Source organism: Cnephaeus nilssonii (assembly GCF_951640355.1).
Source record: "Cnephaeus nilssonii genome assembly, chromosome: 8".
NCBI classification, from domain to species: Eukaryota; Metazoa; Chordata; class Mammalia; order Chiroptera; family Vespertilionidae; genus Cnephaeus; species Cnephaeus nilssonii.
The window spans coordinates 23,269,746-23,288,675 of NC_137079.1; the positions used below are offsets into that span (position 1 = coordinate 23,269,746).

General features: G+C 40.7%; 1 protein-coding gene across 5 annotated transcripts in view; it reads right to left on the minus strand.

Moving 5' to 3' along the window:
* NSD3 (nuclear receptor binding SET domain protein 3) overlaps positions 1–18,930 on the minus strand; it is a 108,718-nt gene that overhangs the window by 37,250 nt on the left and 52,538 nt on the right. For 4 of the 5 annotated variants that reach the window (XM_079778464.1, XM_079778461.1, XM_079778462.1 and 1 more), the window contains exons 5-9: positions 17,668–17,822; positions 12,276–12,791; positions 9,958–10,084; positions 5,057–5,154; positions 2,896–2,941 (exon numbers count right to left, since the gene is read on the minus strand). In XM_079778464.1, coding sequence (XP_079634590.1) covers positions 2,896–2,941; positions 5,057–5,154; positions 9,958–10,084; positions 12,276–12,791; positions 17,668–17,822 — 942 coding nt within the window. Of the gene's footprint in view, positions 1–759; positions 1,997–2,895; positions 2,942–5,056; positions 5,155–9,957; positions 10,085–12,275; positions 12,792–17,667; positions 17,823–18,930 lie in introns of those variants that run through there. The other variant, XM_079778465.1, reaches the window with a different exon arrangement.

The following is an 18,930-nucleotide window of genomic DNA, read 5'->3' on the forward strand; positions in this document are numbered from 1 at the left end:
TTAATACAATACACCGAAATTAATCCTAAAATAGTGCTTAAAGGTTGTTCTGTTAACTTTTTTTGTGGGAGAATATTTTCTTTCCCCAAACTCATCTGTAGTGTGAAGAAAGCACAGCTCCCTTTGTAACACTGAAGTCACGAGTCAAAACTTCATAAGCTTCTGACTTTCCTCACAGTGATTTAATTTACAACCGCTCTATTACAACATTTAATGCAGTGCTCCTGTTCTAAAGCTACTTTCAGTCAACAGAGCCCAAGTTCCAACCTAAAAACCAATTCTACCAAAACTACAGGATAGCTGATTTGTTTGGAGCAATCCAAAGAACCATTCAATTTGGAGGGGGAAGACATAAAACCCAACACACTATGTAGCTTACAAATATGGTCGCAGAGACATCTCCAAATTGTTTTTATTAGGGATGTGACAAATCTCTGATTTGTATTCGATTCGTACACGGATAGTGCCATTTCCCCCCAATTTTGCAATTTAGTTGAGTATTGCCCCTCCCCCACAAATAAATTCTGGATGTTCATAATTGTTCATCTGACACTTCCTTGGTGCAGTGTCATTTATTGTGACCATTAACAAGTGCTGCAGCACATCTACACGTCATGCCATGTAGGAGGCACATTGCTGAGGGCTGTAAACACACAATCAATGTTCAAGTGCAGCCAAATCACGAAGAGCTGGATGAGAGGCCTCTATGTGGAATTTGTGCGGGAAGAAATAAATATGGGGAAAAAAAAAGGCAGAGAATAGTGTGGAATTTTTTTTAAAACTGTGTGTAATACAAATCCAGCCAAAACAATAGTGCAAAAAGTTACAAAGCAACAATCTCTTGGGCTAATGCAGTATAGGCTATACAGAAACAGCCACGATGAAATGTGCAGATCAGGCACGGTGAATACCAAGGAACCAAGGAGACGGTTAATATTTCAACCCACAGTTTGTGTTTTGGATATTTCCCCCAAATTTTCCATACAACAAACAGACATCTAGATCAGCCCAGCAAGCTATGGTGGAAGTGTGCAGTCCAGAAGAGACCATGGAGAAACAAGTCTCCCGGGGCCATGAAGATCCGCAACAGGCTGAGTGAGAGTAGCACTTGGTACATAGCCATGTTCTGTGGTGGAGGATGTGGGTCTCTTTAGACTGCTCAGATTACTGGAACCTCGTTACACATCCCAGTCTACAAGTTTTTCACTGAATGTTTCCTTACATCTATAAGTGAGGGTGCCTGCCCATGTTAACGCTGATTAAAAAACACAAGTACACAAATCTATCTCCTTCATTGCTGGTGTATGGACCCAGACCACCACCACAAAATATTTCCTTGGCCTAAAAGATCACTGGATTAACAAGGAGTTTTAACAGAGGAACAGGAGTGCTGTACTGAGGCTTTCGAAGGGAAACACAGGTACCGCCATTTCCGATGAGTTTCTGAAAATGCTAGAAAAATGACAGACTGCCAAAGACAGTTGCCATACTGTTCTCCATGATAACAGCACTAACATTAAAAAAAAAAGCTTTTAATTATTGTAATGTACACAGTTTGGGCTGTTTGGCAAAACCCTGCAGATGTGCATTAATGATGCTTTATTTAAAAACAAAAAACAAAAACAGTCCATGTTGAAATTGATCAGTGTAAGTTAAACGGTGGTTTTTAGGCTGGACCCACGATTTAAGCTGTACCTATCCAGCTCAGACCAAAAAAAAGAAAAAAAAAATCATTTGAATGTTAAAGCAATTGTTCAGAGTCTTGAAGAAGAAACCAGTCAGGAAAATGCCAATGATGATGATTGGCAAAATCAAATTTGGAAACAAAGAAACTGTTTATCGAGCCGCCGACAAAGAAATCTTGCATGGAGACTACAAGTCTGGAGTTTCTGGGATGAAATTGTACAGGAATCTCAGTCCACAGTTTCCTCAATCGCTGCGGAGACGGAGCTGTCACTGAATCTGACAGAGCCCTGCACTCCCCGGTCCGCCGACCCTGTGGAATGGTGGAAACACAACGCAATCAGGCCTCCTAATCTCGCAGCGATCGCGATGTCTTTTCTTGGAGCTCCGCCAAGCAGTGTTCCCTCCGAGAGGCTGTTCAGTTCTGCTGAGGATCTCCACGGAGACCATCGCTGCAGACTTCTCCCCGAGAATGCAGAGAGGCTGGTGTTTTTTATTTTTTAATAATGCAATTTGCCCAGAGTAAACTACAGGTATTAAATACAGTCTGAATGATCTCACCAAAAACGCACGAATCATGCTATGGAGTTTGTACTGTAGTCAAATTGCACACAGAAAATACAAATATAAGTTTAAGGTTTCTTAAACTTTGTGCATATCTCAAATAGATTTGCATTAAGGTCATCTAATAATGGCCATAAATATGCTATGAATCATTTTAATTTACAAAAAGATTTTACAGCACTGTAAAAATAAATGTGGCAAGATATTTTTTCAATCAGGTTGTCTTGTCTGATTTGTCATAGTCCATGTTTGGCAAACATTAATAGGTACTATTCGGTATTCAGTCGAATACCAAAAAAAGTGGATTCGTCACATCCCTAGTTTATAAACCAGTGAAACCCCAGAACCTTATGGAGAAAAGTTGGAAACAGTATCAAGTCTAAGTGGTGTTCTCCAATTTACATAAAACAAATAAGACTTTTCACATGGAGGTACAGAATAGTATCAACTCTAAAAGTCACATACACACACACACACACACACACACACACACACACACACACCGGGGAATACTTCCATTTCACACAAATTATTGACTGAAGAGCAACAACAATGATTTACAGAGACAAACAAAAATACATGAAGTACAAATAATTGTTTAAAACTGGTTTTAATCGAGGAAATGAAAATCAACATTATAAAACTCACCTTTCTGTAATCCAGTCTTCACTGTAGTCTGAGGAACTGTTTCAACCTGTTTGGACAGAAAAATCAGCATTAACGAGGATTTTTTTTTTCCACTTTTAATTAACAGAGGGAAAAAATAATACTTCCATCAATCTAAGTAATGATGAGTGGTTAATGTATCTGAAATCCGAACTCAGTCCCATCTGCTGGGTAAAAGTCTCTGTCTCAAGGTCAGGGAGGGTTTAAATCCTAGCTGCCTGTGCTGAATACCAAGTGACAACACACAGCCACATGCTCTCTAGCATAGACTTTCCCACCATTCCCTTGGTAGATTAAGAGAACAAGAATACTTTCCTCAGTGTCTGGGAGGCAGGAGAGGGGTTGTTTCTGCAACCAGCCCGATGTTGCGCTAAACCCCTCCCGCCCCAAAGACGTTAGGATAAATTTTTACTTACTATGATACTCAGGTTAATGTAACTCACGCCACTTTAAGACCCTTCCGCGCCTGCACTCACAGCTAAGTTGCTGGGAATCAGGACCCTCTCTGTAGAGAGTGCTACAGGGCTCCATACAGCTGGAAGCTCAATACTTTTGCTGCTAGTACAAACTTAATAAGTTTGTGATATTGCAAAAGCACTTTCTTGAGTGTCTTATGAACAGTGTCTTGATCCTACATTAGGAGAGCGAGATCAGAAGTTATTCTGCCAATGTATATGTAAAACACGTGGTAATTTGAGGATTGAACCATTAGAATTAAAGAAAGGATGCTGTTTGGAGGAGTTCCTGTTTAAGCTATGAATTGAATTTTATGTTTCTTAAATATGTGGTGAAATATGCATGTTGAAACACATTTTGTAAATATTTAAGGATTGTTCTAAGCTTTTAAAAAATATTTTTATTTTTTTTACAACAGGTAAAAATAACATACAACAGAAGCGCTTTTATAAGATACAATTAGTAATACAAATATAAAATCTTCTAAACAATCACTGGTATTGTTCTACTACTAACTATAACACAGTGGCATTAACAATTTGTCCCATTTTGTACTCGTTCTGCTTATTAATTTTAAATTGTCTGGTCACAGACTGAATTTGGAAACCAGCTGGCAAAATCACAACTTCATTTTTGGTAATGAATACTGTAGGTTTGCAAGAGCTTAGAAAGATTTTTTGGAATATGATTTCTTAAGTACGAAAGTTAATTATGATAAATGAATGACAAATTAGTATATTATTGAAAATTTTAGTTACCTCTTTCTGGGAAAATTGTTTTACATGCTTGATGATACCATAGAGCACCCACAAAGTCACCTTTTAAGTTTGGAAGTTTAAAATTATGAAGAAAATAAATGGGAAATTTCACACTCTTCCATATTAAGTGGTTTTAAAAATATAAAGCTTATTGGAACTAATATCATTCAGAATTGTCTTTAATAACAGCTATCTGGGCTGTAAAAATTGATATTTTTTCAGTTTAATAAATTAAAAAAATTCTGATTGTAAGTTTAATTAAAGGGATTATGGTTTCTAAAATTTTCTTTGAAAAGGTAATTTAATATGAATATCACTACATTGATTACTGGTTTAAACCCCTTCAAAATGCTCCTCCTCCTCCCCCCCAACACTTGAAACATGTTTATCTGATAACCCAATAACAGATGAGTGCAATTCCACTGGGAAAATAACATTCCAAAAAATCTGTGATAACAACAGAAAAACCAGATCATCTATGATCATCTGTTTCTTAAATATAATTCTTGTACTTAAATTAATTTGATTTGTTTAAAAAATAAAAACAATACATACCAGCAGCTTAAAAAAATTAAAAAAAATTTTAAAAAGGGAACTCACTGATGGTTCCAAATAAAAATCATGAAAACATGAAATCATTTTGCTTATAACAGAAATTTCAAAATAAATGTGAGGACTTCTTTAAGTCTTGCACCACTGGCTTCCTTCCCATCTCCCGAAGCCTGACTGTGTTCTGTGAAAATGCTTGAAGCAGAATCACAGGGTTGGCTGGATTAAAGCAAGGCTGTGGAATTCACTAGGACAGAAGCGTAAGATAGTCCAGAAAGGAAACCCAGGGTGGGGAAAGTTTTTCTTGCTTTAAGGTACCAATATTAAGCCACAACATTTACAAATACAATGCTTTAACTCTCTACATGTAGGAAGCCAACCTGCTCCTTTTTGATCTTCTTCTTTGGCACAACCTCAGTGGATTTCTCTGATTCGGAACGAGTTCTAATTGATCTTCTCTGTTGCTTCTTTTCTGAGCCTAAAAGATAATTTAAACAAATAAATAAAAACTCATTTAAGGATGGCTTGACATTTATGTAAGATTTGACCAAATTCCCTGCTTTTCTAAGTTGCAGAGACATAGTTTAGTCTTCTTGAAAGTAGATGAACACATTTACGTATCTATAATTGAAGAGATGAAGGAAGGGATTGAGATGGATGACAGTGACTTTATTCTCAGTTGACATTAGGAAATACTGATTCAAAATTCAATCAGTACTACATATTTTGCATTTTAACAAATGAATTCTATCTGTAAAGTGCTTAACAGTGCTTAGTGCACTTATACAAGTATTGCTATTGTTGTATTATTAACAACAATAGGGGAAAAGGTAGGAAATGCACAAAACATGCTGACCAAAACCAAATTATTAACGTGACTATCAAGGGACTGGTTATAACAGAAATACTTAATTAGGGAAAACTAGTTGAAACAAATTTTAAAGTGCTTTCATGTTAAATGGTAAAACAAGAAGCTACTGAGATTTTTAAACAGTAAAATTCTTTAAAAGTAAACAGAAGATGACTCACATGCACCCATTTCGGAAAGGATAAAACTTAGATTGAAGATCACAACTTGAAAGACTACTATGTCAAGAATGATTTCATTCTGTGACCCTGAGAAGGAATGATACCTTCAGTGCAGCTATTCTCCATCTTTTCAGTGCTTGGACCACCTAAATGGTCATTCCTAGATAATCATCTTTCACTTACCATAGGAGAAAGCTGCTAAGACTTCCTATAAAATCAGGCAGAAGCTGCTTCAGTAAAGCCTTCAGATCACCTGTATATTATTTGGTTTCACTATTCTTGCCTATGTGTAAATAGATTCATTGGTTTCATTGTTCTTGCCTATGTGTAAATAGATTCCCTCACCTTAGTTCAAGGCCAAAACAAAGAAGGATCCCCACTACCCTTGCTTTGGGGAAGGAGTAGGTAGTTTGATAATAACACATTGTTTCTGAGCTGTGGTTCATCATTTCTAGCAGAGAAGTCACAAATGAAGGCGCTAGCTCCTTACTTTACTCTTACTGATGAAAATGTTTATCAAAACAACAGATAGTCTGCCCTCATAGACACCTGAGTATACCAGAAATCCATACCTTAGTGTACTTATCAATGTTTGAGTACCTACTAGGGAAGAAGAAAATGAAAACAGAGCTGCTTAAACCAAACAAAAATCTCTACTTGTTTTGAGGATGACAACTGTTCCATCAAGTACAGATATTTGAGGTACTGTCTTATAGAAGATAAGGCAACATGACTTCTTAAAATTCTGAAAGCTACCCATAGAACACACAAATTTCACTACATTTAAAGCCACTAAAAAGTATTATGTTTACATTCTTAGAGGAGGTAACCATTTTTGAATTTGGAAAACAGCTTAGAAACCTAGTATAAATGCAAATACAATTCTGCAAACCACAGAAATGCAGCTGTGCCACACACTCTGTGTATCCCCTAAATTTACTAGGAAAAGGCTTAGGAATTCTCCCTAGGTAGTTAACACCAGTTGAGATGATGATATAACTAGTTTCTGAAGGAAAATGAAATCTTTTTTCTGACTTTCAACTACAGGCATACCTCAGAGATATTGTGGGTTCAGTTCCAGACCATCGCAACAAAGTGAGTCGAAATCTTTTGGCTGGTGGAGGGTCTTGCCTTCAATTTGGAAGAAATGCAACATATGTGAAGTGCAAAAAAAGAAATGAAGCACAATAAAACGAGGTATGCCTGTACTGAAGTTATTTTTATAAGAAGCAAAATGGTCATTTAAAACGACAAAATACACTTATCAACCACAGCTGGTAACCACATTTAAGCCAAGGTCAAAGCTTTAGTACACTCATCCTGCCCTGAATGGTTTGGCTCAGTGGACAGAATGTCAATCCTTGGACTGAAGGGTCCTGGGTTTGATTCCACTCAACGGCATGTACCTTGGTTGCAGACTTGATCCCAGTCAGGGTGCGGTGTGAGAGGCAACCAATGGATTTGTCTCTCTCACATCGATATTTCTCTCGCTCTTTCCCCCTCCCTTTCACTCTCTCCAAAAATTAATGTAAAAATATACTCCAGTGAGGATTACAAAAAACAAAACAAAAAACACGCACCCCTATATTAAGGTCCCAACATTAATTTACAGCCTAATTATATGTGCTTGCCTAAGGAGGAAACTGGGCTTTTTCCAGATATAAAGAATGATAAAATTCCACTTTACCTTTCACTTATAAGAAAGTAAAGAGAAAAAGTCCATTGCAGAACTTAAATCTTACAATGAAAAGACTACATGAAAATAAAATGTTCAGTAGCTGAGAAGGGAAAAAACCAGCTCAATTAAAAATAAAAGTATAGACTGACTGGTGTTGCTCAGTGGTTGAGCATTGGTCCGAAAACCAAAGGGTCTCAGGTTCAATTCCCAGTCAAGGGCACATACATACCTGGGTTGTAGGTTCTACCCCAGCCCGGTCGGGGTAATTGCAGGAGGCAACCAATCGATGTGTCTCTCTCATTTTAATGTTTATCTCTGTCTCTCTCTCCCTCCCTTCCTTCCTTCCAGTCTAAAATCAATGGAAAAATATCCTCAGATGAGATTTAAAAAAAGAAAAAGTCCTGGCCAGTTGTGAGAGAATTGGCTCGAGGATTAAAGGGTCTTGGGTTAGATTCCTGGTCAAGGGCGCGTATCTCGGTTGCAGGCTCAATCCCTGGTGAGAGCAGGAGACAACCAATGCATGTGACTCTCTCACATCGATGTTTCTCTCCCCCCCTCCTCTCTCCCTTCCACTCTGTCTAAAAATCAATGAGAAAAATATCCTTGATTGAGGATTTAAAAATAATATTTAAAAAATATTATTAACTTTATTTAAAAATAAAATAGTTTTATAAAAATAAATTTTATTTAAAAATAAAATAAAGTATATTTAAGATCAGTCTAATTTATATGAAGAATTTACTTTCTCCCTAGTTAGGAGAATTTAGATGTTTAAATAAAGACCCTCCTAGTCTATGTATCACATTTAAATTCAGATAAATCACCAACAGTTTAATGTAAAGAAAGACAATAAAACTGATTATGGAGGGCTGAGGCCAAAAGAGTATTTTAATATTCAAAGAAGAAAACAAATATTTTCAATTATGGCTAATTAATGTAAAATCTAAGTCCATTTATTCATTCCTTCAACATAATAATTTCATTTTTTTTACACAGTATTTTGAAATATGTAGTAGGCAGTTAGGCATGAGCAGAGCAAGGATGATAGACCAGGTATGGTAGGTCACCAGGTTGGAAAGCCCCAGGTACCTAGCAATGGGCAAAAGTGGGAAAACAATTATTGTAGAGTAGGCCCTTGCCCCCAGGGTAACTTCTCCTCTCCCAGCAAGCATATCGCTGGTATGAGGTTTAGACCTTCTGACCTTCATATCACCTGTCGTGCAGTTTGGACCCCCCCCCCCCCCATCTTTCCTCCCCTAGCACGTTGCTAGTCATGGGGTAGACTTCTTTAGAGGAGGAACGAGGGGGCCAGAGGATAGCCTCACATGATTCCCAAACAAGCCCTTGCGCGACCACTCTCTTAAGCATTAAGCCCTCAGGACAATGAGGTTCTAATCTGCATCAAATGTTCTTGGAGGCAGAGCCTTGGGGTCTGCTGACCACAGAGTCAGAGCTTTGGTTAAATTAGAGATGACATTTAGGCCTCAGTTGTGTTTCAGCTCCAGGCCCAGAAAAGCAGCAAAACCAGATTAAGCTATGCCATATCTGACATCATGAACAGATGCAACGACTAATGACCCTGGGCCCTTGAGCTGAAAATCAGTGGGGACTGACCGGAAAGGACACACCTGGAAAGCTGATGAATAGTCTATCGAGATCCTCCCCTAAGATCCTCAACTTTAGAGAGCAGATAAAAACCCAGCACTAGCCAGCACCTTTCCCCACCCTCTCCTCCCCCCAGGCACCCGCTCTCCACCTTTCTTTTTGCTAAGTTCCACGAGCCCCTCTTTTGCCTCTGTAACTCATTTCCTGAGCCCTCAAAGCTCACCTGACTCACCTTCTCTACCTCTGTGACTTTCTAAATGAAGTTTCTCTTATAATTTGAGTTTCTTGGCTCTGAATTCTTTCTTTGCTGAACTCAAGTATTGGGATTTGCTGAACCTGAGGTCTGGTAACATTCTGGTTCTATTTTATCCCTAAGACTTTCCCCTAACCCCCTGAAAATGAAGGTCCCATGGAGCTCTTTCTCCAGGGAGCATAGTCTGGGCCACTCCCTTCCCCTTCTTTTTCCCCCACAGGCATGTGTCACCTAACTTCTAAGGGACCCCATGAGACTTGTAACGAGGACAGCAATGGGTAGCAGCAGCTCAGGCTAAACCTATGAACCTGTCTCCAAGGCCCCCTTTTCTCTGACTAGGCTCTTATGCTTCTTCTATGCCCTTCCTTGTTTCACTGCACTAAGTATATTTTTGCTGCATTCAAATTCTTGCTTGCTTTTCTACACTTTGTCTCTTGATTGAAATCTTTCCTTCAAGAAGACAAGAACTGAATTCTTGTCATCTTGCTGGTACACAACTATTATTTAAATTCCTGTAGGAAAAATAATTGTTACTATAAGCTCTCTAGCCCCTAAACCATTCTTTCCTATTGAAATAATTGCTTTCATAGTTTGATTTTTTAAAAATAAAATTAGATTTTGATAACTAAAAGTTTCTTAGGAACATAGCTACCATGTTATAGTAGAGCAGAACTATGACCTCAAACTGGATCAATATACTCTTCATTCATACCCACCTGCAGAACCAGATGTTGCTTCAGGAGATGATATATTCTGAGTTGCCTTTTCATTTCTCTGGTTTGGTGTAGAAATTATAAGTCTGTCTTGTCCCCTGACACTTATTTCCGTCTTGTTACCAATTCCCTTCAAAATAAGGCAAATAAAAAAATAGGTATTGGGGACATATGTAATACTTTCAACAATAAAGATTTTAAAAAATAGTTATCATTGGTTTATAAAAATAGCTCAAGATTATACTTTGCTTGAATTTTATATGGCCTTGATTGCAGCTAATTATCTGAGTCATTATCAGAACAATTTTATTAAAAGTCATCAGGTTGTATTCCAAAATGTACAATGAGATAATGTAAAAAAAAAATCTATATGTCTAAGTCCAGATGAAGAATATCACTAAAAAATTAATGTGTATCACATAATTTTCTGTAAAAAACAAAGTATTTTCTGGTCTAAACAGTCTCTCCCTTTACTCATGTCACAGTAGAGAACTCCAGGCATCTTCATTTGGCAAAGTACTCTACTACACAGCTGAAACTTTCAACGCATCTTGAGAGACAAGAACATCCACAGATATAGAAACATGCCATTCATGGTGACCAAAATGTGCACCCAATAAGCAATTTGGAACTTATAGTTTAGGTATTTTTAATGCATTGAAATAAAGGAGTGATTTATAAATATGTATATATTTTTTATAAGCTTTCATTTATAAAAGGTCAGTTTTATCTCAAATTTCATTTACACAGCACTCTTTGGAGGGGGTTACAAAAATTTGAACTGTGTATCTAAAAGATAAAAAACTAGCTCCATTAATGGAGTCAATCTGCATTCAAAAAAGATATAGAGTACTCATTTGCCATTCAAAGCTATCAGCAGAACCAAGTGGTAACTGAACTCTAACTTAAGTTTTTCCAAGCAGTTTAGCCTTAATGAAATCAGTTGCACCTAAAGGCAGAAACAGGCAGAGGACCTTACACTTTTCTGTTGGGAAACATATCAATAAAAAGCATACCTATATTTGATTATTTTAATGTCCATATAACAATATTAGGAAATAGAGAATTCTTTAAAAATATATACCCATGCCCTAACCGGTTTGGCTCAGTGGACAGAGTATCGGCCTGCGGACTGAAAGGTCCCAGGTTCGATTCCAGTCAAGGGCATGTACCTTGGTTGCGGGCACATCCCCAGTAGGAGGTGTGCAGGAGGCAGCTGATTGATGTTTCTCTCTCATCGTTGTTTCTAACTCTATCCCTCTCCCTTCCTTTCTGTAAAAAATCAATAAAATATATTTAAAAAAAAAAAAATATATATATATATATACACACACACCCATGAGGTGCCACTAACTCGAATTCACAAGCCCACGATTGTGATACTGATGGGAGGTAGTGAAAAGGTCTATGGAATACATATTATAAATCTTATGAGTTTTGAAGTAGTAAAACTAAAGTATAAGTGCACTAAATGGAGGCCTGGAGCTGGCTGATAGAGACATTCAGTTCCAAGAAGCTATTTTCACCCCATACCCGAGCTATCACCACAGTTAAAGAACTAACCTAAGTTCTGGTATTTCTCTAAAATATATTAGCTATCCCAAGTCAACATGAGCTTAACAAAATTGCTGGTGCAACCAAACAGATTGCTTGCACCTAGCACCCAGCACCTTTCCCTATGCTCTCCTTCCCCCAGGCACCTGCTCTCCACCTTTGTTTTTGCTAAGTTCTAAGGGCCCTTCTTTTGCCTCTGTAACTCATTTCCTGAGCCCTCGAAGCCCACCTGACTCACCTTCTCTACCTCTGTGACTTTCCAAATGAAGTTTCTCTTATAATTTGAGTTTCTTAGCTCTGAATTCTTTCTTTGCTGAACTCAAGTATTGAGATTTGCTGAACCGATTGATCAGTGGGTACAATTATTACAAAGGTTAATTCAGATAACTGACAAAATGATTTAATAAGAAGTACACTTTTCAACTAAGAAAAATTAACTATACAAACAAGAAACAGGCAAATTGCCCAGTTTTTTTTCCACGACTTTAGGGAGCTAGGCTAAATTTTGGTTAGCACAGCTTAAGATTAATCAAGTTCAGATAGGGATATTACAAAAGATGGGGGTGGGGGAGGGAAAATCATAGTCTTTTTGCCCTTTTTTTTGTCCCATCTGCAACAGAGTGAACTGGCTGTACATTTCAAATGCAGTGGATATTTAAATTATGACCTGATGTTGTATCTTTTTTAAATGCCAAGGTTAACTACTTATTAAATACCATTTCCCAGGGGGGAAAAATACCACACAACGATATGAAAAAAGGAAGTACCTTCGTTGAATAAACAAACTGATCGATAAATTTCCCATCTCCTGTAGCATTCTGAAGAGCAAACACTTGTTCAATTTTCACAACTGGAGACATGTTGCACTTCTGCAAATCCAAGCTCCCTTTGTGCATTGTAATAGAAGCTGGTAACGATTTCCTGGCTGCTGCTGTTTTCCAGGCTATTTTAACAGGAGGTGGTTCTTCCTCTTCCACACTCGTGTGCCGCCTCTGGCTATGTCTCCGAATCTCAGTACTTGATGGTGAGGAGGCCACCTCACCTGTATTGGTCTGTTCTGCCTGAGTATTCAGCACTGATCTTGGTCTCCGGGGTTTTTTAGCTTCCGCTTTGGAGGCAACATTCTTTTTCGCTTGGGATAAAGCCTCCTCAGGCTGTTTATCAATATAGATAAAGGTATACTGTTCTATTCTTTCCTCTCGGGTCATTTTCAATGCTTTCTCTGCATGGGCAATGCCAATATCCCATTGAGCACGTTCTCTCTGTGGTCGGGGTTTCCGAATCTTTAAAGAGAGATATAGGCATTATCAAACACCCTTCAAGCTAACAAGTGCATTTAAACCACAAGGCATTTCTCATGTGAGCCTGTCATCTTTCTAGGTACACATAAATATCTTCAGGTTCTTCAGTTAAATCAATGAAATATTATTATTCTATTTGGATAAATTGGTATTACTATTGGATGCAGTGCAGGTCTATTCCCTTTTATATATCCCCCTTTGTAGACCACTTTTCATAAAAAGTTAGCAGTAATGCCCCAGTGTGGCTCATGGTTGAACATTGACCTATGAACTAAGAGGTCACGGTTAGATTCCTGATCAAGGCACATGCCCAGGTTGCAGGCTTAATTCCCAGTAGGGGACATGCAGGAGGCAGCCATCAATGATTCCCTCTCATCATTGATGTTTCCATCTCTCCCTCTCCCTTACTCTCTGAAATCAGTTATATATATACTAGGGGCCTGGTGCACGAAATTCGTGCACTGGGGGTCAGGAGTCCCTCAGCCCAACCTGCCCCTTCTCACATACTGGGAGTCCTCAGGGGATGTCCTACAGACGGCTTAGGCCCGCACCCCACAGGGAGCGTATCTAAGCCGCAGTCTGGCCTCCTTTTGTGGGAGGCAACCGGGCTGGTCAGGGGAAGGCACCAGCCCCATCACCCCACTGCTGCACCCACTGTCAGTCACCGCAGCCACCAAGGTGTTCATCAAGACTGACTCCAGTCCCTTCACCAAGAAAAAATGACAACTTTCTTTAGGCATTTTCAAGATGTGTCTTTCATAGGATATGGATTTCTTTATTTATTTTTTTCCTCATCTGAGGGTATGTTTCCATTGACTTTTAGAGAATGTGGAAGAGAAAGGGAAAGGCAGAGAGAAACACTTTGATTGGTTGCCTCCTGCATGAGCCCTGATCTGGGCCCCGGCCAAGGAGGAGCCTGCAACCTAGGTACATGCCTTTGATCAGAATCAAACCCAGACCCTGCTGTCTGCAGGCTGAGGCATTATCCACTGAGTCAAACTGGCTAGGGCAGGATATGACATTTCTTAGCCTTCCAGGAGCAGACCTTCATTTTTTTTCTCCAGAAGTGTGGTGGAAAAACCCTAGATCACCTTTTTGGATTCTTATTACCCAAGTTACTAAGAATATTACCAGTGGCATACAGGAAGCTTAGCCAATGTGCAGTCAGAAAAGGTGTTTCCTCTATAGTTCACACCAATGGAGGGCTGGGCCCTGCCCAGGCCTAAAGCCTCTGGCCGAAGCTTTAGGCCTGGGCAGGCCTCTCCAGCTCCCTCCGATCACTGGCTCAGCCCCTGCCCAGACCAAAAGCCTCTTGCGCAGGAGCGGACACCCAGCCCCCTGCAATCGATGGCAGGGGTCCGCTCGTGCACCAGGCCAAAAGCCTCCGGAGGCTTTTGGCCTGGAGCCGGAGCGGACACCCAGCTCCCTGCTTTTGATGGCAGGGGTCCGCTCGCCACGCCCACCATCCAATCAGAGAGAGGAACTGGGTGTCTGCCACGCCCACCATCCATCTAAAGTGGGGAGCTGGGTGTCCGCTCCGGCTCCAGGCCAAAAGCCTCCGGTGGAGGCTTTTGGTCTGGTGCCAGAGCGGACCCCAGCTCCCTGCAATCCAACGCAGGGGGTCAGCTCAGGGCGCCTATGTATGCAAATTAACCGCCATCTTGGTCGGGTTTATTTGCATACTCGCTCTGATTGGCTGGTGGGCATTGCTTGGCTGGTGGGTGTGGCTTGGACGTAGCGGAGGTGCGGTCAATTTGCATATTACTGTTTTATTAGGTAGGACTAGTGGCCCGATGCACATATTCATGCACATGGAAAGGAAATTATTTAGAAAGTGGCCAGCAGGGGGGGACTGGGCAAGATGGGCTGGACACGCCCTGAAGCCAACGTCCCATGGTCCGGCCACACCTGGGGCAGCGCTGTGACTGGAAAGGCATCTGTGGAGTGGGCAGGGTCCCTCAGCCTGGCCTGCAGAGATCGGGCCAAAATCGCTCTCCAACATCCCCCAAGGGGTCCCGGGTTGCGAGAAGGCAATTCTTGGGAGACACACCCTGGAATCGGGCTCCCTTCTCTGGTTCCAGGGTGCATAACCTGAGAACCACCGCTGCCAAGTCACCACAGCTCGGCAGCTCCTGCATTGAGCGTCTGCCCCCTGTTTGTCATTGCATGTCATAGCTACTGGTCAGATGGTTGGACAGTCGCTTAGCCTCTTATATATATAGATATGTATATATCTATATATATTCTAATATCCTAATATATAAAAAGCCAGGTGCCGTCACAACCTGAACAACTGGACGGATGACCGAACAAGAGGTTAGGGAGCTGAGGGAGTGAGCTGTGGGCCCTGGCTGGCCAGGGCGCAGCATAACTCTGGGTCTCACGCGATCAGGGGCATGGCCGGCCTTCAAACCGGACCCTGACAGAAGGGATGAGGGAGCCCCATTCCTCGCAGAATCAGCCGTTGAACAGCTTGCTATCAGTGGCCTGCCAACCAGGAATCCCATTACCCTGCACCCTGGACCCTGACAGGAGGGAGCAGGGAGCCCCATTCCTTGTGGAATTGGCAATTGGTCAGCTTGCTATCAGCCAGGAATCCCATTCACCTGCACCCCAGACCCTCCCTGGGGAGGACAGCTGGGGGTGACTGGGCTGGCAGGGGAGGGCAGTTGGGGGCGACCGGGCTGGCAGGGGAGGACAGTGGGGGGTGACCAGGCCGGCAGGGGAGGGCAGTTGGGGGCAATCAGGCTGGCAGGGGAGCGGTCAGGGGGCGATCAGGCTGGCAGGCAGAAGCAGTTAGGGGCAATCAGGCAGGTGAGTGGTAAGGAGCCAGCAGTCTTGGATTGTGAGAGGAATGTCCCTGCCACAGGGATCAGGTCTAAACTGGCAGTCAGACATCCGAGGGGTCCCAGATTGGAGAGGGTGCAGGCTGGGCTGAGAGACACCCCCCCAGTACACAAATTTTGTGCACCGGGCCTCTAGTGTGTGTGTGTGTGTGTGTGTGTGTGTGTATATGTATATATATATTAAAAGAATGATACTTCTACAGCTGCAGGGTTTACAAAGATCACAACAAAGCTAACCAGCACTTAAAGAGCCAGCATTTGAAGCTGTGCTGCTAGTTTGTAACATAATGCACATAGGGGCAGAATGGGGAGAGAAAGGAGAGAGACCTTAGGGACAAATGTAAGTTGATAAGACATAGTAAAGCAGAAATGTATGAGAGAAAAAGTAAACCTGAATCAGAGTTTTCATAGGTATCTATATCCAGGGTTGATTAAAAAAAATCTTTGGCCGAAACCGGTTTGGCTCAGTGGATAGAGCGTCAGCCTGCGGACTCAAGGGTCCCAGGTTCGATTCCGGTCAAGGGCATGTACCTTGGTTGCGGGCACATCCCCAGTAGGGGGTGTGCAAGAGGCAGCCGATGTTTCTAACTCTCTATCCCTCTCTCTTCCTCTCTGTAAAAAATCAATAAAATATATTTAAAAAAAAATCTTTGGATTGGCAAGATAGATAAGAAAACTCTAAATAGCCATGTGAGATGACTAAAGCAATTAAGAATTATCCGGGTTAATTTCTGACTGAGGTAGCAAGAAATTAGCTAATGAAATGTTATAGTGTATGTCAAACACATGTATAAATCTGTAAAATGTTAAGTGGGATAAAATTAATCAAAATCCTGTGTGATCAATTTTAGCTTTTAAAGTGTAAAAATATGACAAATTTCTGAATCACAAGAGACCCATATTAAAATTAATTAGTTGAGTTTCAAAATCTCAACCAGCCCACCCAGTATGGCTCAGCAGTTGAGCATCAACCCAGGAACCAAGAGGTCACTGGTTCGATTCCTGGTCAGGGCACATGCCCAGGTTGCAAGCTTGATCCTCAGTGGGGGGCATGCAGAAGGCAGTCGATTGATAATGTTTCTCTATCATTGTTTCTATTTCTCTATCCCTCTCCTTTCCTCTCTCTCTAAAAATCAATGAAAAATATTTAAAAAAATATTTTAAATATCTCAACCAGACAGAGTATCACGAGTTTATATCAAAATTCTAAAATATCCACCACCTCATCAAACATGTTTCTTGGTTCATCACCTGTGTAACCTGAGTTGAACCAGTTAAGCTTTCTGTCTCAATTTCTTCATCTCTAGAAACAAGAATAATAGTATCTACCTCATTTAAATTTTATGAAGATTAAATACAAGAATTGCCTCTCTCACAATAGATACTAAATATTTTTAAAACTTTATGTTCATAAAAATTTTGCTAAATAAGAATGAAGAGCCCTAACCGGTTTGGCTCAGTGGATAGAGCATCGGCCTGCAGACTCAAGGGTCCCAGGTTCGATTTCGGTCAAGGGCATGTACTTTGGTTGTGGGCACATCCCCAGTGAGGGGTGTGCAGGAGGCAGCTGATTGATGTTTCTCTCTCATTGATGTTTCTAACTCTCTCTCCCTCTCCCTTCCTCTTTGTAAAAAATCAATAAAATACATTAAAAAAAAGAAAAAAAAAGAATAAAGGACAAGTATAGAAAGATGTTAAAATAGGAAAAATAACAAAAATCCTTGGCAAAATCCATATTTCACTAGCATCTACTAGACTTACATATATTAATTCAATTCAAAATAGAATCCAACATTATACTGAGCAGACAGGTAAAGTTTTTAATAGTACTATAACACTATACATATGACTTACAAAATTACTGACATAATAAGTTATTAAATTGGAATAAAAGGAATTCAAAGAACAAGTCATTCTAACAATTATCTGAATCAAGTATTAAAAGTTCTACTAAATTATGAAGTCCTTTAAAAACTATATTTGATTGATAATGTTAACATGTTGTCAATTACCTTTTGTTTCTCAGAGTGATTGCTGGCTTGTTTGGTTGCCTCAGCCAGTAATTCTTCATATTGTTTATGACCTTTATATTCTCGTACCCGTTTTTCATGAACCCATGCCCTCTCTGGTTGGTTGCTAAAAAACTGGACGTGATATTCCCGGGCACCTGAAAGTAAAAATCCTTATTAACCATTTCAGAACATAAGCATGCACATATACTTTGCAAAAAACATGAACCTAAGCTGGTTCCCTAGTATTATTCCCATTAAAAGTTGTAGTTTTGCAACATGACAACTTAGCATACTTTCAATGGCAATAGTTAAATCACATGTCAGTTCCTCAAACATCTTTCTGTAAAACCATCACACACATTTCAAGCACATCCTTTTCTCTTCTGTACATACTAGAGGCCTGGTGCACGAAATTCGTACATGGGTAGGGTCCCTAGGCCTGGCGGCGATCAGGGCCAATCTGTAGGGCGACCAGCAGGGCGATCAGGGGACCCCCGCTGGCACTCGCCTTGGCTGGCCTTGTGCCTCCCGCTCGCCGGCTCCGCCCCCACCACTGGTTGCCTCCCTCTGCGGTGCAACTGGCAGGGTGATCGGGGAGGCCCCCGCTTTGGCTGGCCTGGGGCCTGCAGGCTGGGGGCAGCTCCTGCATTGAGCGTCTGCCCTCTGGTGGTCAGTGCACGTCATAGCGACTGGTCGTTCTGCCATTTGGTCAATTCGCATACTAAGCTATTATATAGGAGGATTTGTGCTGTTGGAGGCAACAAAGGAGGCCCACTCTTGGACCCCGGCAGGCATACGTGCAGAGGGAGCCGGATGCCAGCATGGAGACTGCCCACCAACTCTGGGATGGAACACTGACACCAGCATTCTAGGTACCTAGTGGTGGCTAGGTAGGAGGGGGCCTCATGTTTACGAACATGCCAGCTGTACGGAAAAATGCCTTCACATGGACACAGCTCATGTTTGAGGACAATTTATCTTGACTATAACCTAGGTCAGCGATTTTCAACCCATGTGTCGTAAAATATTTTAAAGTGTGTAACTAGTCTTCCCTTAGATCATCAAATAAAAAATGAGAAGAGTCAACACACACACACACACACACACACACACATATAAAAGTTGTAGTTTTGGGTTGCCCAAAGATGTAATACAATATTGACCAATTATATAACTAATAGTTATTATAAAACTCACCCCAAATGATTAAAATTAGTATATCAAGGTTTAAAAGAAAGAAAATCATAAATTTTACTAATTATC